The 25,396-nt window shown below is 31.5% G+C and overlaps 2 protein-coding genes across 2 annotated transcripts; one reads left to right on the top strand and one right to left on the bottom strand.

The window, feature by feature from the left end:
* Window positions 1–19: 19 nt before the first annotated feature.
* Window positions 20–8,320, top strand: LOC145964188 (uncharacterized). The gene is made up of 7 exons (XM_083086660.1): window positions 20–138; window positions 547–711; window positions 4,931–5,095; window positions 5,308–5,730; window positions 5,851–6,390; window positions 6,466–6,735; window positions 6,826–8,320. The coding sequence occupies exons 2-7, from the start codon at window positions 658–660 to the stop codon at window positions 8,269–8,271; spliced, it is 2,898 nt and encodes a 965-aa protein (XP_082942786.1). The 5' UTR covers window positions 20–138; window positions 547–657; the 3' UTR covers window positions 8,272–8,320.
* A 5,718-nt stretch (window positions 8,321–14,038) lies between these two features.
* LOC145963784 (uncharacterized) lies at window positions 14,039–24,635 on the bottom strand. Its single transcript, XM_083086014.1, has 9 exons — window positions 24,482–24,635; window positions 21,245–21,364; window positions 21,014–21,131; window positions 18,786–19,044; window positions 17,821–17,937; window positions 17,655–17,745; window positions 14,579–14,724; window positions 14,213–14,345; window positions 14,039–14,124 (listed from the first exon to the last, which is right to left on the bottom strand). Exons 1-9 carry the CDS (start codon window positions 24,623–24,625, stop codon window positions 14,074–14,076), a joined length of 1,179 nt encoding a protein of 392 aa, XP_082942140.1. The 5' UTR covers window positions 24,626–24,635; the 3' UTR covers window positions 14,039–14,073.
* Window positions 24,636–25,396: the final 761 nt, after the last annotated feature.

The raw sequence follows: 25,396 nt of genomic DNA, 5'->3' as shown, positions 1-25,396 counted from the left end.
ACCAACGCGACCACGACCACCGTCCCGCCGACCCATCCTCAAGGTCTCAGTCCAAGCGAAGACCTCAGGGACGAACCTGGTGACTTTATCGAAACGAATTGTCATTGGCGAAACTGCAGTCTCGAGTTTCCTACACAGGTGATATAGATGTGCAGAAAAACAGTCTATTAATTTATTAATGTCTACTAATCTTTTATCTCAGTTAATATTTATTAATGTATTATCTCTATGCTAATAAGCATCATGAATAATTATAATTCAGGTAGCAAAATGACGTCTAATGACGTCATGAAAACGTTATTAAGATGTTATTTGACGTCATTCTGCTACCTGGGAATCTCTTAATATAATCTTTATATTGTAATTTTTTTCGAAGATCTTTTTAAAAAAGAGTTTAATAAGCAAGATTAATCTTATGGGATTGAAATATCTTTTAAATTATTTTGAGAATTAAAATGACAGATGATATCAGTGATATCTCTGATATCTTATGAGAGATGTTGCTTCTTATTCGTATTAATTCATGCATTTCTTTCTTTAAACCAGGACGATCTGGTGAAACATATCAACACCGATCATATACACGCCAACAAGAAGAGCTATGTTTGCGGTTGGGAGGAATGCTCGAGGGAGGAAAAACCCTTCAAAGCTCAGTATATGCTGGTCGTACACATGAGAAGACACACGGGAGAAAAACCTCACAAGTGTACCGTAAGTTAAAGTACTTACTTGTTTCTCCCGGATGAGCGAAAGCTTTTTGCATTAATCAATTACGTATATTCTGACGCGTACAAACGTTAACAAAGCGACTAAGAAATTTCATAAATATCACTATTCAACGCACGTTTTGTTCTTATTGCTGATTGTTAAAACATCAATTTAAGTATAAAAATATTATCTGATAATATTGATGAAATTAATCTTATCTAATAAATAATATAAAATAAAAATAAGTATAAAATAGTATCATCTTTAAATTATCTAATAATTTAAAAACATTTTCATTTTTCATTTCTTTTTTTTGCGTATCGGCCGTAAAGTATATTTTTGCCCTCCAATATATATCGAAATAATTGCACACTTCACAAGAAGAATTAAATCCGGAAACACTTACTTGCATAGACGAACAGCATTCGAACAGCATTCGAACAGCATTCGAACATTGATTAATTTAATATCTCTCGATGTTTCTCGCTCCATTTGTGATCACACTCGCGAATGTCTATTAAGTCGAAATTTAAAATTAATCGGGCACTCCTTTCAGATTACATATAAGTACATGTATACAGGGTGTCCCAGACCATCCGTACACCCCTTTTAAAATGAAAATAAATGACTTTTATCAAAAATCACGAACAATTTTTAAGTAAATCGAGTACGCTCTATCAAATGGTGACATTTTCAACTTTTGATTCCGACCGGAAATACGCCATCGGAAGTTGAATTTTTTTAAAGGAACATGGTACTTTTTATAACAGATTCGAATTGTACGTGAAAAAATAAGAAACTTTTGTATCAAACGTTTTTCCTAAAAGTGCTTTTGTCAATCTTAACATTTAAAGTTCATTATTTCATCACAGTTACTTTCAAGGTCAATTTTAAGATTGACAAAGGCACTCTTAGAAAAAACGTTTGATACAAAAGTTTCTTATTTTTTCACGTACAATTCGAATCTGTAATAAAAAGTACCATGTTCTTCTAAAAAAATTCAACTTCCGACCCGGATGGCGTATTTCCGGTCGCAATCAAAAGTTGAAAATATCACCATTTGATAGAGCGTACCCGATTTACTTAAAAATTGTTCGCGATTTTTGATAAAAGCCATTTATTTTCATTTTAAAAGGGGGTACGGGTGGTCTGGGACACCCTGTATATCTGGGAACGAAATTTTCTGAGACAATCCGAAATTTTTGCGAGCGATATCGATCGCTGATCGAGCAAGTTAATCGACGCACCGAAACTCTATTAAAGAATATTAAAATAAAAAAATATTAAATATTTGAATATCGAATAAAAAAATATTTGAATATCGAACTATTCGAATATCAAAGGAATCGTCCGCGTATGCACATGCCATCCGCCATACTTCTGCCATTGTTACGCGTGACGCGTGCGGCGCGAAAATTCCGAGAAACGACGCGACGAGACAAACGAGCGAGATCATCCGTCTCGATTAATCCAGTCCTCCTCGACGTTTTTCCTCTCAGCCCTTATTATATTCTGCATGCGGGACGAATGAGTGCTGTCATCGGGCAACTAAATGTCGGATTGTACTGAGAAAAAATCTGATTGCATTAATTAGAAATCTAATAGATTCAACCAATGTGTCTGTTGGAAAATGGACGAATCAGAGTTCCTTTAGGAATTACCAGATGAATATGATTAATTGCTTCCTGTTAATTTTTCTTGATGATAATACTAAAAAATGGCATCACTATGTCCATGTTTAGTTAATATAATAAGAAAGTTTAGAGATTTAATTAGAAAATACTAACCAAATCCTTATAGTAAAGTCTATTAAACGTTCTAGTTATAAAAAATCGAGTTTTATTGTGATAACTAGAAGTTTTGTTTGGTTTAATCAAAATGCCTTCTATCATGTACGTCTTGTTGGTACAATCAAACAATTTTTCTCAGTGTAGGAAAGTATATCCGAGATGAGCTTTTATATCAAAACAGTTTCTCTCGACACCGATTATGAATATCGATAGAGAGGGAGAGAATTAAACACAGTTGCACGGATTAATTCAAAGATATTTAATCATCCATCACACTAAATTATGCACTTTCGATACTGAAATTTTGAACGGGGAATTTACGAATATAAATGGATCATAAAACGCGATGAAATTCACCGAATGACACGAACTAACTATATTAGATACGGGATGAAGTAAGAGGTAAGGCGATGAACTACACAGATTGAAAGTGGCAATGAAAAATGTTCTGTGTAGGGCCAGGGGGTCAATTGTGTATTACATTATTAAGTGAAAATTACAAAAGTGAGCAAATTTACTAGATGTTGACTAATGAAATTATAAATATTCTAGTCCATTTGCTCACTTTTGTAATTTTCACCAAGTTGTGTGATACACAATCGATCCCCAGGTTTGCTGAATGTAATAGCTTACAACATTTTGTCTCCTTGAAATTGTAAATGGCAGATGGTGACATAAAAAGGTTAAAAATTATTACTGTTAAAAATTATTTATACTAATATTTGGATAATTACACTTAGAAAATATATTTATTCTAATTATTAATGCTATAAAAGATATTGCATAGCTAAATTTGTATTAATTTATTCGAATGTTAACAATTTTGTGTTATAAAAATTAAAAGTTTTTGCTAAAGTTAATGCTAAAGGAAATATTATAATTTTTTTTTTCAAAAATCTTATAACATCATATAAATTACAAAAAAATTTAGAATATACTTACTTTAAAATGTATTATTAAGATTTGATACACAAACTCAACATTTAATATAATTAAAAACGACGTGACACAATTCAAAATGTGACTACACCATACTCTTACTTCTTGGATATGGCAAGTATAGATTGCGCATCGATTAAGTGTCGCAAAATTAGAAAAAAAAGAGGTTTCGAGAGACCATGAAGTAAAAGTAAGGAGATTTAATTTCATGTAAAGAGAGAAAAGTGTTGGTCACTAAAAATGTTTCATGTAGGGCCAGGTTCACTGAATAGCTTACAACATTTCGTCGCTATCTTGAATATTGTATATGTGTAGTGTTGTATTTTGATTTGTCACGTCATTTTTAATTGTATTAAGTGTATAGAGTGTATCAAATCTTGATAATACGTTTTAAAGTAAATATATTCTAAATTGTATTTTTTTTGTAATTTATATGATGTTATAAGATTTTGAAAAAAAAAATTATAATATTTCCTTTAGCATTAACTTTAGCAAAACTTTTAATTTTATAACCCAAAATTGTTAACATGTCGAATAAATTAATATAAATTTAGCTACGCGATATCTTTTATGGCATTAATAGTTAGAATAAGTATATTTTTTAAGTGTATCCAAATATTAACATAAATAATTTTTAACAGTAATAATTTTTGACCTTTTTATGTTACTGTTCATCTGCCATTTACATACAATTACAAGATGGCGACAAAATGTTCTAAGCTATTCCATCTGGCCCACGGAACACTTTTCATTGCCACTTTTTATGTAGTTACGTCGTCAGAGTAAGGAGACTCTTACTTCATGGAAGAGACCGAGATATTCCTCTTTCTCTCAGATATAACAGCTATCTCATTATATTCTCATTATATTCTCAAAATAAATAAATAAATAGACTTTTCTTTGAATCTTGATGCGCGAGTCCCTCAGGGCTTATCCAGACAGATTTGCATGGACGCACAATGCATATGCATAAAGAAATTAACCAATCAAATGGATAATGTATAGGACGCCATATTGTTACTTTCTTCATATTAGATGAATAATGGGTCAACTTTTCCGTGCACATGCATACATATTTATGCAATTTATTTTTTTATGGTTAACATAGAATACATGCAATCTACATAACATACGGTATTTATAGAATCGTATGTTTTGAATTCAGGTACGTGAGTCGCGGCTAATCTTGATGCGTATTTACGTGATGCATCTCTTGTAGGAAAATGTAATGTAAGAATGCGAATATTGTTATAATAATTAGACTAGAATAAAAGATTGAGTCATTTTAGTCTTCAATTTTAAGCTTCAATTTTAAGCTTCAGCAAAATAACGTTTTCTGAAGAGAATTGTTTTTCTTTATGTATTTGTTTTTGTACGCCGACATTTAAACTAGTTATTTGATGTTCAGAAGTCATAATTTTTTAAGATAAAATCTGAATGCCACAGTAATCCTTCTCGTTAATGCAATTAAGTAAATGTTTTTTTGAATACAGTTTGAGGGTTGCTTCAAAGCTTACTCGCGATTGGAAAATCTCAAGACTCATCTCAGGTCTCATACCGGCGAGAAACCGTATACCTGCGAATATCCAGGCTGCAGCAAAGCTTTCAGTAATGCCAGCGACAGAGCGAAGCATCAAAACAGAACGCACTCCAATGAGGTAAGTATGATTTTCTTATCCTCTTTAGCTGCTCATACCGAAAGAAAGGAGATTTAAACAGAATAAAATTTGCATAAGAGAGATATAAATGCTAGCTAGTATGTTATTTTATATATCAATAGCCGACAGATACCTCAGATTGTCTTTCGATATCTGCGATCATTGCCTAGACAATTCTATTTAATCGCATTATCGGAATTCTTGCCTGTCAGAAACCGTACGTCTGCAAAGCTCCTGGTTGCACAAAGAGGTACACGGATCCGTCGTCTCTGCGAAAGCACGTCAAGACAGTTCACGGCGCCGAGTTCTACGCGAACAAGAAGCACAAAGGTGGCGGTGGTGATGGCGGTGGTAGCGACGAGGCAGGTACAGGCGGTCACAGTCCTAGTAGAAGCGAAGATCTTCATCCAAAAACTCCTAGCCTCTCAAGCCCAAGTGTCAAGTCCGAGAGTGAAGCCAATAGTCCGCCCAGTATGATGCAGCAACAGGGCAGCCCATTGGTAGGCGGTTGCAACGACGAGGTCGCTGGAATAGGTGCCCTTACCGGCGATGGAATCGCTCTTGCCGAAGAGCCGTGGAACGAGGAGCCGGATGATTTAGATATCGCCGATCTTCCTGTAGCACTACGTGCCATGGTGAGTCTTTCGGACTGCTCTCTAAATCATGCTCCTCTAAGTTTTAAGGTTTTTTTTTAAGAGCGGATAAATTTTCTTAAAGTTATTTGTTCTCTCGGATGACGTTACGATTGTTTGCAGGTCGCAGGTGGAATGGAATCACAGCAGCAACAAGTGCCAGCGCCCGCGTCGAGAAATCGTCTGAAAGGAAGACTGAACGCTAAAGGTATGCCGAATATGCCAATTGGCGTAGCGAATGTGCGAGGGATTCGCGGTGTCGCACTTCAGGGTAATATCGGCGATCTCAATCGAAGAATCACCGATCTGAAAATGGAGGGCAATGGTGGCCAGACACGGCAGACGAGTCTGTCCGATCTCCAGCTGAGACTGCAACCACTCGGCGAGCCGCGGAGAGACAGCAGTAGTACTGTCAGCACTTATTACGGTAGTATGAAATCTACAGATTTCGGTAGCAGAAGGAGCAGCCAAGCAAGTGTTGTTAGTGCTTTAAGAATGGGTCCCGTGGGACCTGAAAGTTTTTACGATCCGATCAGTCCTGGTACATCTAGAAGAAGTAGTCAGATGAGTACTACTTCCGGCAGACTCAATCCACCGAATCATCTTCAAGGACCTTACTCGACGAGTAATCTCGTCGTTCAAACGCAAAATATGTCTCTTCAGGTAATGCTTTATGTTATGAGGTTATGCACAAATACTACGGAGAGCAATTTTAAACGATATGATATGTATGCGCAGAATATTCAGGCAATACCAGACGACTGGAACAATCCGAGCCGTCATTGTACGCAACCATCGAATGATCGACGAATGTCTGAACCTATTCGCAGTAATCAGGCCCAAAGGACTTCCCCTCCGATTCCTCCCAGATCAAGATCGGCACAATTGCCTGAATTACAGCCTGAGCTTCATCCCAATCAAGAGGTGATCCTGGACGAGATGGGTGAAGGTGAAATGGTAGAAAACAAACTGGTTATTCCCGATGAGATGATGCAGTATTTAAATCAGGTAATCATGTTAGCGTATTTCTTATCTATTCAGATTCATATAATTTCTCTAACATTGATTTCTTTTAACCTTAAAATTATTGCTTTATAGGTTCAAGCGGGTGGAAATCAAAGTTATCGCAGCAGTCCTCTATCTATTTGTCAATCGCCGATATGCACGAATATTTTGCATTATCAACGACAGATGCAACCCACGTGTAATTACAATCAATCACATCAACAAAACTGTTATCCCACTCAGCAAGTCGCACAGCAATCTTGTCCGAACTACTCGAATTCTTCTGCACCTTATGGCCAATGTCCGAGCTCACGTACGACTCAACCTTCGTCGCAGTATTGTCCGCCACCGAATTACGGATCCCAGGTTACTGGAGGTCAAGCAAGCCCAGCCACGGCGCAGGTTATGTCACCGAGTTCTCATTATGCTTCGACTCATTTGAGTGATCAACCACTAACGTCTCCCGCGGCTGGCGCATTGGCGCCGCAGCACGCTCCGCAAAACTTGCCCCAAAACTCCGCCCAACTTACCAGAAATTGTGTCCAGAATCATATACATCATGCTTACTATCCAAATTATGGTTGCGCTGGTCAAATTAACGCAAACTGCACCGGCACCGCCGCCAGTCAAGTCAATCATCATTCCAATCAGACTTGCGTACCATCTAATCACGCGATGCAAATACGATTAACAGCTAACAACTGTCAACAATTGTCGCCACATTGCGCGCAGCCGACCGCACCTATATCCAATTCGACCATTGCCCATCCGAACACGCAGTGTACGCAGTCTTCCGGTCAGTGCGCGAGGCCTATGGTAACGCCTAATAGTCAGATACCCAACATGCACTCTGCGCAACAATCTCCGGTGACGAATCAATGTGGTCCAATGTCGCCGCATTGTTCTCAGTTGAATCTTCCAAATCAAAGCAAACCGATAAATACACTCACTACAAATCTTCAAAACTGCCAGCAGCCTCAACAATCGACACCCTGTTTGCAAATCGCCAACTGCGTTCATCCTAATGGCGTGCATCGTCAGATTATTGACAGTGGTATTTCGAAAAGAACATCACCACAGCTTTGCAATACTCAGCAGACTAATTGTAGAATGCAACAGCAACAACAACAACAGACCTGTGCACATAATTGTCAAGCGCGCTCAAGTAATCTTCCGGCTCATCAACAGTACAATTGTAATTGTCCGTGGTCTTACGTAAATCAATGTTATCACGATCAACACGGCGGATCATTGCCGGAGATACAGTGCAGGGATATTAGTCAATCGCAGCAGGGCTCGCCAGTGAAACCGCCTCAAGGCATGAGACAGGATTCTTATCGCAGGACATTGGAGTACGTTCAACAATGTAGGAATTGGTCCGGCAATGCGCAGACTCACGAAACCAATGTCTCCAGTTCGACGCATCCTATATCTTTACCGCAACCCCTACCAGCTAGCGCTAATATGGTTGTCAATGACATGACGTCTTCGCTTAGTTCTTTGCTGGAAGAAAATAGATATTTGCAAATGATCCAATAACCTACTGTATACTTATAAGAAATGCGAATTTAATTCCATTATTATTCAATAAAAAAAGTGTTATAATTTGCTCCTTGATATTACATTAAACATGAATTATATATTTAATTTAGAATTTATGTTCTTTTTAAGAAAATCAAATATACGTGGAATATTTGACGTTTGATGTGTAGCATATGAAATAACACTAATTGAAAATCAAATTTTGGCTTAATATAAGTGATATCGATAAAATTCATGCTATCTTCAAAAAAATGGAATTTATAGTATTTGTATATGATAAAATTTGTATAGTTGTGATATAAGAATTCAAAGTGCCTTTTTTAAACTACGTACATTTGAAAAGTGCCACTGAGATAAGTTATTATTTTTAAAAATAGCGATTTACATCTTTAAGTACCTCAAAGGTTTATATAACTTAAGTTAGAAATTAGACATTAAGAATTAAGATACTTTATCGAATAAAAATGAAAACACAATATATCGATCATACAACATATGATTGATAAATTTCAATCTCTGATGTATGCAAGATATTTATTGAGAAAACTATGTATTTTAAATTATTGTATATAGATATATTTTTACTATATATATATATATATATATATATATATATATATATATATATACATATATTTTGTACATCAATTTCATTATACAAAGTGTGCCAATAAAGCGTTATTTTATTCATAGTTAAGCTTAATGACGTACACTGATGTACACAGTGATAAAATGGGAGAAATAAAATTAAGCAATTATTAGTCCATTAAACAATAAAAATAACAAGACTTGGGAAAATAATTTGAATTCATTTCGACAGCCTATCTCTAAGAAGGAACCAATATTAGAACAGAAGATATATAAAGAACAGATAAAATTTAGAGTAATTATAACTATTAAGAGGAGAAAGAATAGATATAATCATATGCGCGTGTGTTTCTAGATCGAATGTCTTTCATAATGATTATCTTATATAAAAAAACTTACAATAACAAGTATTAAAATATGACTTCGGTTTAATTGGCCGATGTAATACTACAAGTATCTACAAGTGCCTTTAATGCTAATTGGGAAGTAACGATAGAGATGCGATGATCAGCGAACGTTGAATACCTAAATTTGAAAATATAATGTATATGTATATTTAGAACTGTTTTTGTTGTACAATTTTTATATAAATTTTATTAAATTTTGCGGTCACACACGAAAATGTGTACTATTATATATTATATATTTACTACATTGGATATCATATCATAAAAAATCATCATAAAATAATGTGTGATAGAACATATGGGAATGAAAATATCATATCATGTAGAACTGTCTCTCCCTGCACTTGTGCGAAATTGTTAATTATTTTGAAAATAAATCATGTCAAATCTATAATTATGATATTTTATTAAGGTATGTTTGTTGTGTGTACTTGTGTATGTATTGAGTGTACATCTTAGATGTACGTGAATGTATAAAAATTCGATATATTGTTTATATCAGTACATTAAAAATACATTAATTAAAATAGCTTATACAGTATCCTTGATAAATATTCTCCATGTATTATCTCAGTTGTTAAAAGTTGCAAAAATGCAAAAAATAAATGTACATTTATTATCGACAATGAAATAATTATCATTTTCTAATTAAGTTACTTTTGAATGAATATGTGATTCATTGATCATAATTTTCTGCAGTCAAATTATTCTAGTTAAGTATAACACCAGCACCAATGTTAATATTATACATTATCTAATTTACTATAAATCGATTTTTCTATATAATTTTTTGTCATTATATTTGTTCTAGTATAGTAATTCATATATTCATAGTATATTTTTCAATTCATATATTCATATATTTTTTTGTTATTATTGCACAAAATACATGGCTGTATTAATAAATACCATAGAAATGCGTTTGCTAGCTATAGTGAAAAATGATTCAACTTGCTTTTGTTTAATACCTTTTAAATAAGTAACACATTCATATTATTACATATTCAATATTATTGCAATATGTATGAAATTTTACTATGACAAAACATTGGAGACTACAAATAATCTATCAATATTCAGACCAAAACCAGACCTTGTTGCCTCTTTGTATCAGAATTAGTACTAGCTTTTATACGTCTAATATTCCATCGAATTTTATATGTAATAATGATACATGATGAATTAATAATTTGAAAAAAATAAGTATGTGTTTAAGTAATTTTCAACATACATATATTGTATTATATTAATTATTAATAATGTTATTGGTGAGCAATTATGGAATTTATAATTTTTTAACTAAAATTTTACGTTACTTTAATAAATGAATTTTATACACATATTTAAATATGCGCACACGCACGCACACAATTTAATTAATTTTTTTTTTAATTTAAATATATTTATGTGCAGTAATTTTTCATATATACATAAATGTGTAAAGAAATATTCAAAATTATTATTTTTAATTTATTTTTAACAATTGTTTAAATCAAATTATATAATTAATTTTCATAACTTCTTAAACATAAATGCTTATAAATTGAATGTTTGTTGTCAATATAAAGAGAGGCATTTTACACATTTAGCTATTATATACATTGTTATAATTATATAAACTAATCTATCTCTCAATCTTATAATCATATCTCTAAACATATTAAAAAAAAATTCAAAATGATTTTCATTCTTTAATTAAGAACAATTAAGAAAGGTAATTATAAAAGAAAAGTATTTTAATTTTGAAAATATTTGACTAGTGAACACTAATGTAATTCTTTGAAAAATTCACAAAACTTTTTTTATTACGAAAAACTTTAAATAGCAAATTTAATAAACTTTTATAATAGCAAATTTATTAAAATTGCATACATAAATTAAAATATATTCCTTTACTTATGAACATAAATTATTACTTATAAATATAAATTATGAACATAATCATATAACATTTTGCATTATTTCTTCTTATCTTTTTATGATGGCGATTTTATTTTCATCTTTCAAATCGCTAAAGATACATTGAAGCTGTTCCATTAAACACTTCCTCTGATGTTTTAATGATTCTTAATCACTTGTATTAGTAAATCCGAAAAAAATTGATAGATATAAAAAAGTATATATATAGGAGGAATGTTTATTATTCAAACAAATACAAATAGATAATTAACTTACAATTTTTCTTTATTATGAAAATTAATTAATGAAAAATTAATGATATTTTATTGTTATGCAAATTAAACCAAATGTAAAAGCTAACACTTCGATAATAAAATTTGCGATGGCGTATTATATAGTTACAAGTGTTGTAAGTTATAATAAAGCCATTTTTTTTAGTGAAATTGAAAACTTTTACACAGAAATTTCTTTTTATTAGCGCATAAAATAATCCTACATTTTTAATTATATTCCATTTACATAATAATGTAATAATACTGTATAGTTATAACATAACTCTTATTTAATAAGGGATAAATAAGCAAATAAACACACATTTATTTAAAGATACAAGAGTTATGTACACATACATACATACGTGCATACACACACACACACACACACACGCGCGCGCGCGCGCGCGTGTGTGTATATATACAGGGTGTTCGGAAATTCAATCAACAAAGTTTCAGAGATTGTCGGGGGCACCATAAGAATCATTTTTTGCAAATGAATCTGGGGTCGGAAACGTGTCATTACATCGCTACGGCATACGGAGTGTTCGAAACAGTCGGGACCTCGAAATATCACAAAAAATAGAAGTTTTACAAAAAATTGTTTTAAATAAAAGTTGTAGGGTGTAAAAAGGTCTATTTACTGGCGCCATGTGTTTTACTTTGGATGGCGTCGCCAAGGTCACGACAAGGCCACCTTGAATTTTTGAAATGGAACCCTCCACTTTTTATTCAGCCACCGATCTTGCCTTCATTAGCTGGATCAGGCACCGATCTTGCCTTCATCGGCTGGATCAGCCACCGATCTTGCCTTCATTGGCTGGATCAGCCACCGATCTTGCCTTCATCGGCTGGATCAGCCACCGATCTTGCCATGGTTGGCTAGATCATCTTCTAATCTGGGAATCGAATTTGTGTTTGGATCTCTTGCCTTCGTGGGCGAGACATCTTACCATGAAAAGCTCGATAACTTCGAAACGGCCTACTTAAAGTTGGTAAAATTAGTGCTTTGAAAAGGTCTCGAGAAGGGCTACAAGAATATGCAATAAAAAGTGGAAGGTTCCATTTCAAAAATTCAAGGTGGCCTTGTCGTGACCTTGGCGACGCCATCCAAGGTCAAACACATGGCGCCAGTAAAAAGACCTTTTTACACTCTACAACTTTTGTTTGAAACAATTTTTTGTAAAACTTCTATTTTTTGTGATATTTCAAGGTCCCGACTCTTTCGAACACTCCGTATGCCGTAGCGATGTAATGACACGTTTCCGACCCCAGGTTCATTTGCAAAAAATGATTCTTATGGTGCCCCCGACAATCTCTGAAACTTTGTTGATTGAATTTCCGAACACCCTGTATATACAGGGTGAGCCATTTTAATTAACGCACGCAATTATTTCGGAAACAAAGCATTTTAGAGAAAAATGTTTCAGACAAAAGTTTTATGGTTTCGAGGGGGCCATAAGATGGGATCATTGGTTTGACTTTGAAGAGTTATTTGAAGGTCACATGAAGGTCACCTTCAATTTCTTAAATGAAACCTATTATTTGTCATTGAATATTCTTGTAGCTTATCTCGAGAGCTTTCCAAAACACTATAATTAAGTACCTTTTCGTTAAGTACTTTTTGAGTTATGAGGCTTGAAATAATTTCTTAATTTTATATAAACCGTAAAATATCTTGTAAAATATTCATTTTTCGATTATCTTACCTTAATAATTTTACGTACAAAATAATGAGAGGAATCAACTGGTGTAAAGAAAACACATAGTTGTTTTGAAGAAAAAATATATAATTTGCAATTAACAATTCCATATTTTTTCTTAAAAACAACTATGTGTTTTCTTTACACCAATTGATTCCTCTCATTATTTTGTACATAAAAGTATTAAGATAAGATAATCGAAAAATGAATATTTTACAAGATATTTTACGGTTTATGTAAAATTAAGAAATTATTTCAAGCCTCATAACTCAAAAAGTACTTAACGAAAAGGTACTTAATTATAGTGTTTTGGAAAGCTCTCGAGATAAGCTACAAGAATATGTAATGACAAATAATAGGTTCCATTTAAGAAATTGAAGGTGACCTTCATGTGATCTTCAAATAACTCTTCAAGGTCAAACCAATGATACCATCTTATGGCCCCCTCGAAACCATAAAACTTTTGTCTGAAACATTTTTCTCTAAAATGCTTTGTTTCCGAAATAATTGCGTGCGTTAATTAAAATGGCTCACCCTGTATGTGTATATATATATATATATACATATATATATATATATATATGTATGTATATATATATAAAACTCTTATATCTTTAAATAAATAACTGTGTATTTATATGCTCATTTATTTCAATGAATGAAAGTTATGTTATAATTATGCAATATTATTATATGTTATTATATTGTAAATTTTAGGAAATGACATGCGCGTACGCAAATATATATATATATATATATATATATATATATATATAATCTTGCGTGTATTATCTCATTTACTAAAATTTACATAATACAATAGAATAAATATATTTATTATTGACAATAAAATAATTATCTATTTTTATTTAATTACTACCGTGTGATATGTGACTCATTAACTATAATTTGATGGATATTTTGCTATCATTATCGTACAGAATACATGACTGTAAAATAAGATAGAGATGTGTTTGCTAGCTGTAATGAAAAATGGTTGAATTATTGCTTTTATTTAATTTCTTTAAAATATGTAATATATTTAATAAATTAATATATAAAATTTTACCGTAGCAAAACATTGTATAGATGCTATAAATAATCCACCAATATTCAGACCAAAAGTCTTGTTGCCTCTTTGTAAGAGAATCAATATCAACTTTTGTATGTTTAGCGGAATTATGTACCACCGAATTTGATATCTATATATAATAATAATAGTGATGGATTAACAACTTGGGAAAAATTAAAATTCTCATTAAGTAATTTTCAACATATGTATAATTTTATACACACACACACACACACACACATATATATATATATATATATATATATATATATATATATATATTAAATTTGTAAAAAGTATTTACATCATCTACATTATTAAATTTGTAATATGACTATATATTATAAATTACAATATTCTTACGCAGCAACATATATATAATTATAGTGATCTGTAATTTCTTGTCCGACTAAGTTTGCTAGAAACATATATATAAGACTGACAAATCCAGCTATAAAGGATATTGAAAGTTCATCAGCATTACATGTTGATGATACAATCTGAAAAATCTAATATGTAATCAAAATATTAATATTAAAATTTCTAAAATTCAATTAAACGATTAATATCAAAATTTCTAAATCAATTTAAACAGTTTATAATTTACAATAAAATTCGTTGAAAATTTTGTATCAGATATTAACTTTTCAAGCTGTATCGATCATCATATATGTTCGAGATAATTATATATTATATCATTACAATATATATTTCATTTCTATTTTATTGTAATGACAATTTCTTTGATTAGTTTAATGTCAGACTTTAAATAAATTTATTAATTTTATTAATAGATTAAATAGATTAATAGATTAAATATCATTTAAAGTATTAATAAAACTGCAAAATTCTAAAGATTTGTAATAAGTGAATTCATTTAAAAGAAGGATTGCTCAAAAAATTAAAAATAAGACAATATTTCTAAAAATATTATATTTTACTACAAATTTTCAAACTTAAATCTTGTATTAATAATGAGTGAATTTTTATAACATAAATTTCGTCTTGTATTCTTATTTCGATTTTGTTAATAATTTTTATCTACTGAACAATAATTTAAAATAACATTTAGCAATCTTTACATAATTTAAGGTAATTATATTGTAATATTATATATTGTCTACATTATATTAATATTATACATTGCCTAAAATATGCTGTATAAGAGAGATATAATTAAATAAATTTTATAAATTAAATTTTTTAAATGTAGAAATAATAAAAAAGGATTTAAAAAAAGATTTTATTTATAATAATTTTACTTTAAATAATTTATAGTACTTATAGAATTTACAATACAATATGTATAAGATCCAAGAGACAGAAATCTATTTATATAATTTTATATATCGCATATTTTAATACATGTATGTATCCTGATACGTATTATATATATATATATATATATATATATATATATATATATATATATATATATACAGGGTGGGGCATCTAAAACAGGCCACCTGAATAACTCGGCTGCTTTCGGTGATAGAAAAAAATACTTCAGACCACATTTTCTTGATTTTACGAGAACTATAACCTGAGATCAATGGCTTTTTTGTAGGTGAAAGGGTGGAGGAGCTACGAAGGTCAACTTTGATTTTTTAAATGGAACTGCCTACTTTTTATTATATATTCTTGCAGCTCATCTCGAGAGCTTTCCAAAACATTATAATTATGTTAGTTTTCATTAAGTACTTTCCGAGTTATGAGGCTTGAAATAATTTCTTAATTTTACATAAACCGTAAAATATCTTGTAAAATATTCATTTTTCGATTATCTTACCTTAATACTTATAAGTGCAAAATAATGAGAAGAATCAATTGGTGTAAAGAAAACACATAGTTGTTTCGAAGAAAAAATATGTAATTTGCAATTAACAATCGCTCTGGAGTCGCATATCACTGTGTTAAAAAGCAGCATTAGGTGTGAGGTCTGGATAGCTCAGTAGTCTAGAGCAGTTGCCCGGAAAGCGAAAGACTCGGATTCGATTCTCGATCCAGCCACTTGCGCCTCACATATTTTTCTAGTCTGCGAATATTGTTTTCTAGCAATTATTCGTTAGGCTGAAAAATGTGTGAATGCTCTCTCCACAGGATATGCGTCAATGCCGTTGCCACGGATGGATTCTGTCGCTCGTTGATCAAATGGGCGTAAAGACACGTCCGACCTCCTCCCACATACATCCCTATCTTTCTCTGGAGGCCTGCCCCGGCCCTATTTTAGGGTCCATCCGCCACTGCTATTTGGTACAGTGGGGATTTTAATATATACTAAAGGGATCTTGGGGGATGTGGTCACTCTACGGCGTTGTGCTCGTCGGTGCCGTTTTATACGGAAGGCCAGTCGGAAGCCAGCATGTACGCGAATACCTCCACCGGCACTTATTTGGTCAGCGAGCGACCTTTTCAAGGATCCTCCATGGCAATCGGCATTGCATCCATCGAGCAAGATACCAACATCGCTCTGGAGTCGCATATCACTGTGTTAAAAAGCAGCATTAGGTGTGAGGTCTGGATAGCTCAGTGGTCTAGAGCAGTTGCCCGGAAAGCGAAAGACTCGGGTTCGATTCCCGATCCAGCCACTTGCGCCTCACATATTTTTCTAGTCTGCGAATATTGTTTTCTAGCAATTATTCGTTAGGCTGAAAAATGTGTGAATGCTCTCTCCACAGGATATGCGTCAATGCCGTTGCCACGGATGGATTCTGTCGCTCGTTGATCAAATGGGCGTAAAGACACGTCCGACCTCCTCCCACATACATCCCTATCTTTCTCTGGACACGTTTTATACATATTATACGTGAATGTTAAAATTTTCAGATTCTCACACACAAAAAGATTTATGCTTCATGTAAATTTTTCTTAAACAAAATTTTAATTGCAAATATTTAATCTTACGAGATTTGATTAATTCTTAAGGACAATTTGTGAATTATTGTTCTTAAACATAAGATTATTTTGTGTTGTATTGTAAAAAAATAGAGAAAATGTTAGTTTCGAATAAAAATTATGGTATTATGGAAAAGTAAGTTATAAATTAATTAAAAAGGTGGTATATAAGATACAGAATATTTGTGACATTATTCTATATTAACAAATGTTGATATATCATGTCAATTAATTACAACAATTAATAATAACCATAACAATTAATAATAAATAAATGTAAACCTTTTTATTGAGTAAATTCTCTATTTGTTTTTCGGCACATTTATTTATACTCTTTTTCTCTCTCCCCCTCCCCCTCTCTTTCTGTGCGCGCGTGCGTGAGTAGTATTATAATGTATTTAAAAACACAAAAGTAGTGAATTAATAATAAAAGTGCGATCACAAGTATATCAATCAAATCAATCAATATTAAGAAGTAAGAGAGAGAGAGAGATATATATTAGATAATTTAATAAATATATTTATATTTAAATATCAAACTTACTCGAAAAATATTCAAGCTTAAATGCATCACTCCAAATATTATTAAAAAGAAGAATGATATCTCAAATTTAGATATCAGATATATGCAAAACCTTTAAATACAATAAAATGTTAGTTTATAATATACTACGTATATTTTATACATGTGTTATAAAATAACAACTAACTCTATGGCTTTTCGGTGAATATCTACAGCATTTTTTATGCTCTTATAAATCAAATTCCCATTCTGCAATTTAATATCTTGCAATGTTTGAATCTTTATTGCGTTCTCGATACGATAACTATAAATAATATAATTATTATAATTATTAATTAAGATAATTTATCTAAATATGTATATAGTGATATTGAGAGTTTTAATAATAATTTCGAAGTTGAATAATCATAACTTTACAAGTTAGTATTACAATAGTGAAGTAAAGTTAATAAAAAAACATAGCGTTTGAAATATTACACGAATATAAAACTAAAAAATTTGAATAACATAAATAAAAACAAAATATTGTTTTATTTCTTTTATCGTACTCTGATCTTACTATTAATTAAAGTTCGTTTTCAATAAATTAAAAATTAATTTTTTAGAAATTTTTACGTTTTATGACCTCTTATATGTACAGATAATATAAAAATTTGGTAAATGTTTATTTTCTACACTTCAGACACAGGTTAGATTAGGTTATATTTTCCGAAAGTGGAGCCCCCCGTAGGGGGGAGGGGGCGGAACACACGGTGTCCACGCATGTACTTTGCAAGATAAAGCAAAGTTTACAAATACATATATTCAACTAAATATATTTCTTCTTAAACATACATGATGTGGTAAAATTATGTTCTGTTCATGAAACTTTTTTTGTTAATAACTATTTAATAAATAACAAGCGGCTAAAACCTTCTGAAAATTATTCAGAAAGATGACCCCGGTAAATGTAAGCAGAAAAATATAAATATATTTAGAATGTAACGAAAAAGATGATACAAGTAAGTATAAAATTTCAAAATCGCATATCATAACATCGCATAACATGTATCTTGCAGAATAAATCTTTAAATCTTTAAATTCGTACCAAACGAGAAAACAGAATTTCTTTATTTTAAATTTTTTTCATCATTTTTATGTTTATTGTTTTACCTAGCTATTGCAAACATTCCGCACATATATTGGAAATATGCGATGAGCATTGTCCCTGTCGCTGCTACTACAATAAATCCTACAAAAATAGCTGCATTTATATGTAGTAGCAGATAATAGAAGTATTTTTCTTGATCAATGAAATATTCAGTCAAAATATACAACTGACGATGTCTAGATTTGTTTACAGATGAAATTAGTATAATGTCCGGCCAAACTTGGACACTTATGAGTACAAACATACTGCAAATAAATAATACTAAATAACATTATTAGCAAGCATTCATACAATTTCTAATTTTCTAATTAAAATTTTAAATCACTATAAATGGTTATTATAATAAGTTATGATAAATGAATTGTATAAAAGAAATTAATTGATGTAAAATTTTCTTTTAATACAAATATATCTGTCACAGTCATATTTAAGTGCAATTTTTTTAATACATTCATATATACAGGGTGCCTGATAACTATTTGCACATCCGAAGTGTGAAGGTAGATTGGCTCACATTAAGAAGGAAAGTCCTTTGCTGTTTTTTGCAATCTTCACAATAATTAGTGGGAAATTAATTAAAGAAGATCGATGAGTGCAGAAGTGTGTGTGCGTGCGTGCATGCATGCATATGTGTGTGTGTGTTTGTGTGTTGGAGGACGGGAATATGGAAATGATCACAGTGCTAAATCAAGTATGGAATGATATTCCTCAGGCAATAATTAGAGCCTGCAACAATATGCATGATTGACTGCAAGAGATTATCCGAAGACAAGGCGGCAATACACATTTTTAAATGTGAACATTTCCACATTCTGTCCTCCAACACACACACACACACATACGATGCTCCAAATCCGACTAGCAACCTCCTCGTGGTGCGCATCAGGTAATGCTAATGTTGGCGGTAAATGAACAAAAATGTAACTTTGATGTGTCGTAACTCCGCGAAAAAAAATCGTACAAACTTAATTTTTTTTCAATTCACACATAAAAAAACCATATTTTATGATGATTATCATGAAATTTGTGAAAAAAATTTATTCCACCCCGTTGAATGCGTCAAATTATGCAATTTTTTGAAGACGAAACACGTCCTTACTTTTAAGGAGATGACGAGAGGGGGGGAGGATAAATTCTAAATCCGACAAATGATTTTTAAAATAGAGGCTTTAAGCTTGAGAATGAAAAAAAATTTTCTAATACGATCATTTTTTATGGAGTTATACTTATTTGAAGTTATGCGAAAATTGACATGAAATTATCTATGCGATAATTTTGTTGACGAGTGTATATACTAACTTAATGCTTTGCAGAATTTACAAAAGTTGTTCCGTGAAGAAATTTCGGTAATTATGCACTTTACGGACGACCTTACCGATTTCAATGATCTTGATATATGTTGTCAAGCTCACTCTCCTGAGTAAGTAAAAGATTTTAAGAATCGCTCGTCATTTATTAAAAAGTTATTAACAAAAAAAGTTTTACGAATTATGTGCAATTTTTAGACATTATTTACGTTTTAAGAGTCAAAGTGAAATGTACATGTGTGGATACAGTGTGTTCCGCCCCCCCGTAGGGGAGGCTCCACTTTCGGAAGATATAACCTAACTTAAACCTATTTCTAATTTAAAACTAAAATTTGGTTTAAGATGAACTTTGCTTCGCGTGAAAAGTTGCAAACCCATGTGAACTTCGTTTTATCTTGCAAAGTACATTTGTGGCTATAGTGGGTTCCGCCCTCCCCCCTACGGGGGGCTCAACTTCCGGAAGATATAACCTAATCCAAACCTATTCTGAATTAAACCAAATTTTAATTTTAAATCAGAAATAGGTTTGAGTTAGGTTATATTTTCCGAAAGTGGAGCCCCCCGCGCAGGGGGGGGGGGGGCGCGGAACCTACTGTCTTCAAGCATGTACTTTGCAACACAAAACAAAATTTACTCTACATTTAATGATGATCTTCGCTATATATTAAACATATATTCCATCAAATATATCTTGTTAAACGTACATGCTGTCGCAAAATCGTATGATATTCATTAAACTTTTTAATAAATAGTGAGCGACACTTAAAACTTTTTGATACTTACCCAGGAGAGTGAGCTTGACAACATATGTCAAGATCATTGAAATCGGTGAGGTTGTCCGTAAAGTGCATAATTACCAAAATTTCCAACAACAAATTTATTAAAATTGAAAAGCGAAAAAAAATTGAAAAAAGCTATGTTACTTGTCAATGTAGCTGTATAATATTTTGCGTTTCTTCCGTATCTTTCTATGATGGCAATTTCATTACTATCTTTTAAATCGTTGAAGATACGTTGAATTTGTTCCATTAAATCTTTCACCTGTATTAATGAATCCTAATTATTTCTATTAGTAAATACGGAACTATGTATAGATCTAAAATGTTACCGAGAGCGTTCATATTCAAACAAATACAAATAGATAATCAACTTACAGTTTCACTATTAATGCAAAACGAATGATATTCTATTGTTATGCAAATGAAACCAAATGCTGAAGATAAAACTTTGATGACGAAATTTGCGGTACATTTTGAAGTTACAAATGTTGTAAACTGTAACACAATAAATTTTTATGGGGAAATTGAGAATTTCTATGGAAAATTTTCTTTATTAACACAAAGTAATTCTACATATTTACAACTATGTTCCATTTATATATAATGAATAATTATATTATTTAATTATAATATAACTTTTACTCTTTGTAATAAAAAGTATATATGCACACACAAAAAGACACACACACACACACACACACACGCACGCACGCACGCACGCACGCACGCACGCACGCACGCACGCACGCACGCACACGCACACGCACACGCGCACGCACACGCACACGCACACGCACATATAGTATAACATTAAATGTGATTAGATAACATATACATATATAATATATAAAATATAATTAATTTTTATATAAGATGTTTTTGAAGAAAGAAAGAGAAAGTATAATAATGTATATATTTTTAAAATTATAAATGACATCATATAAAAAGTATAGCACGTGACACATAAGGTGTATAATACACATAGTGAATTATTTTTTAATCAATTCCATTTTAGCAAGAAGGAAAAAGAATAATCGTTTACCACAGTTTACCATTTTCAGATATTTGTAAATATATACAAATATAATAAATATTTTTGCTGTTGATTTCTACATTTTCTGTGTAATCAGAAAAATTTAATTAAAAAGAAATGAACAAAAGCTACTATTACTTATATTTTCATCAAAACTATTCATAAGAAATTCTTTATATTTAAAAAACAATAACATAAAGAAAGACTATGAGAGCCAGCAGAGAGGGCTTCAGTTGCCTACATTCCCGATTGCCAACTGCTTCGTTTGCGGACAACATTTTGCCAACAGTTTCTTTTGCCAACATTCCCGATTGCCTACATCCCGATTGCTTACATGTATTATTGCACACACGAAAAAAATAAAGAAACGAAAGTATTGCACACATGAAATTATTGCACACATACAGATTGCACACATGACATTATTGCGCACATACACATTGCACACATGATATTATTGTACACATGCACATTGCACACATGATATTATTGTACATTGCATACATAATCTTAATACACATATGATATCGGACACATACAAATACATTGCACGCATAAAATAAGAAAATAACTTTGCATAATTAGAATCCATGATTAAAAGTGCAGACTGATACTGGATTGCTCACAGAATCCCATCTTAAAATCTTTAATCAATTGGATGATAGGATTTCCGTATGCGACCCACTTTCGAATTCGATGAACTTTTACAAGCATATAGTACTAAAGAAAATCGAATGCTATAAGAGTGAATGTGCAGAAACGTTTATTTTTAATATTTTAATTTTAATTATCTTCTTAAATGAAAAATATTTAAAATTTCTATTTAGAAAGAAATATTAGAATTTAAAAATATTTTGGACCTAGGACTATATTTTGAAATACTAAACTATATTTTGAAACGAATCTCGCTTCGTGTGAAAGTCGACAACCTATGTGAAATAAAACAATTATAGATTTTGTTTCGGGCCGCAAGCACGGGGGATGTGGGGTAGACCTCACTTTGCGTGGAAGTCGAAAACCCATGTGGAACAGAAGAATTATAGACCTCATTTCGGGTCGCACTATATTCTGAGTGATCCACTTCCAAAGAATCGAGAACTTGTGCTTACACAATCGAAAAATTTAATATGATATAAATAACATAGTATAAAAATAAAATTTGAATACCTTAAGAACAAAACGTTTCCACTCTCATTTGTGGCATTCGACTTCATTTAGTACGTACTATGTCTGTAAAAATTGATCAAATTCGGAGATGCGTCGCATACGAAAATCTTCCCTAAAGCATCTAATTATATTTTTATTTTTTACATGAAATAATATCATGTGTGCAATCTGTATGTGTGCAATGAACATGTGTGCAATAAAGTCGTGTGTGGAAAGTGTTAATATGATTTTCTTATATTATGCAATAATGTCATGTGTGCAATGTGCATGTGTGCAATAATGTCATGTGTGCAATGTGTATGTGCGCAATAATGTCATGTGTACAATGGTACTTTCGTTTCTTTATTTTTTTCATGCGTGCAATAATACATGTAGGCAATTGGGATATAGGCAATCGGGAATGTTGGCAAAAGAAGCTGTCGGCAAAATGTGCGCAAACGAAGCAGTTGGCAATCGGGAATGTAGGCAAACGGGATCCCCCCGAGCCAGCGCAGATATTATACACATAAGGAATTATAATGATAATTAATGAATAATAACAAATTTATTACATTAAATTTGTGTGTGTGTTGAAGAATATTGAAATTTAAATATTGAAGAATATTTTGAATGTTCTGCCAGCTTGGTTAAACATCACATTATCCGAGAATACTGTTTTCGTATTTTTTTAAACGAATCCCGAATTTTATATTACAATCGCCATCACTGACTTTTAACGCACGTATTATTGTATATTGACTTTGTATGTTCCATTTATTTATTATATGTTATTTATTATATGTCGTTAATGTTCAGGTTGTTTCGCTCTCTTATTGGCTTTTTAGTTTTAATTTATGACTTATATTGAATATGGATCTCTACTTCTATGGTCTATCAATCATGGAGGAATTCGACCTGCGACGTGATGACTATATGACAATACGTGCGATTTTGCAAGTTTTTTATTTGTCCTGGTAGCTTCATTTTATTTGTTAATAACCTGTTTATATCCATTACAATTTATTATTTGTATCCGTTATATTATCTATCTCTTGTGCTGAAAATGGCCAAAAAAGAGCCGAAATTTCCGCGATTTCAATATTCTTCAACAACTTTATTTAATAAATTTGTTATTACTTATTAATTTAATATCATTACAGTTTCTTGTGTGCATAATATCTGCGTTCATAGCTTTTTTTGTTATTGTTTTTTTTAATTTTTAGAGCCGTTTATCATTTATATTTAACTATCGATAATCTAACTTTTATTTTAAAAAGCTGATTGATTCTAATTTAATCGATAATCACATAATATATAACCTAATTTAATAAATATTTTCATATAGTATATCATGTGTGCGCGCGCGTATGTGCGTGTGTGCGTGCGTGCGTGCATGCGTGTGTGAGTGCGTGTGTGTGTGTATTTGTATATACCTGAAATATAATAAAGGTTATTAAGATACTTAAAAAGCAGATGTATTGAAGTTGAGCAAATTTCGATTTTTTATAAGGCCATAGACCAACTACCAGCAAAAGGGCTCGATTGAGACTAAAATACCGATCTTCGATACTGATCATTTCTTTGTTAATATCAATACGCGTTTGAAACATTTTTTGTCCATAAAGTGTCGCATATTCTAAATCTAAATTATAGTTATTTAAATATTCTCTCCAAGTTCTCTTTTTTATCACGAAACAAAATAAATTTAGAAAGAAAGTATTCTATAACTTAACTCTTATAATTATGCACACTGCGCGAGATATACTGTGAGATATGAGAATATATTTGCACAATTTAACACCATTTCGTTAAAATGCAGTCGCCCATTAAGTAATCGATCTAATGCGAAAAAATTAGCCAGATGTTTCATTTCTCATGAAATGGAATGTACGAGAGAAGTCCTGGGGTGCGAAAGTTGCGCAGGCGTAGTTGTGATTTCTTGGCAGCACATATCTGTATGCTTCAGTCCAATGTGACACTCATAAGTTACACCTTATCTTTCATGGTAAATATTTTACAATCGCTACATTACTACAAAATATTGTGTACAAATAATTGTGTGCAAAGTGTGATTTTTTCGAGAAATATTATTTTGTTTTATAGTATATTTTATAATATTTTTATAATATTTTATAATATCTTTTATATCGTTTTATATATAATACTTTTCTATACTACAATATTTATTTCTTCGTAATCTTAAAAAAAAACAAAATTGAAATTGATTATGTGTGTGTATCTCTCTCTCCGTCTCTCTCTCTCTCTCTCTCTCTCTCTCTCTCTCTCTCTCTCTCTCTATATATATATATATATATATATATATATATATATATATATATATATATAGT

The sequence above is a fragment of the Camponotus vicinus genome, unplaced genomic scaffold, assembly GCF_025532165.1.
Source record: "Camponotus vicinus isolate PSW18456_S1 unplaced genomic scaffold, iyCamVici1.0 SCAF_13, whole genome shotgun sequence".
NCBI lineage: Eukaryota > Metazoa > Arthropoda > Insecta > Hymenoptera > Formicidae > Camponotus > Camponotus vicinus.
Note: the sequence above shows the minus strand (reverse complement) of the source record. Positions and strands in the feature narration are given on the sequence as shown.

Bases quoted from the DNA above. Each gene is read 5' to 3' on its own strand.
- LOC145964188 (XM_083086660.1), top strand. From the start codon at position 658: ATGCTGGTCGTACACATGAGAAGACACACGGGAGAAAAACCTCACAAG. The intron at 5,096-5,307 runs GTAAGTATGATT...CTTGCCTGTCAG, and splicing joins ACAGAACGCACTCCAATGAG to AAACCGTACGTCTGCAAAGC. The intron at 6,736-6,825 runs GTAATCATGTTA...ATTGCTTTATAG, and splicing joins TGATGCAGTATTTAAATCAG to GTTCAAGCGGGTGGAAATCA.
- LOC145963784 (XM_083086014.1), bottom strand. From the start codon at position 24,625: ATGATCAGTATCGAAGATCGGTATTTTAGTCTCAATCGAGCCCTTTTG. The intron at 21,365-24,481 runs GTATATACAAAT...ATTGTGTTACAG, and splicing joins TAACCTTTATTATATTTCAG to TTTACAACATTTGTAACTTC. The intron at 14,346-14,578 runs GTAAGAATATTG...TATTATATATAG, and splicing joins AATTATATATATGTTGCTGC to ATATCAAATTCGGTGGTACA.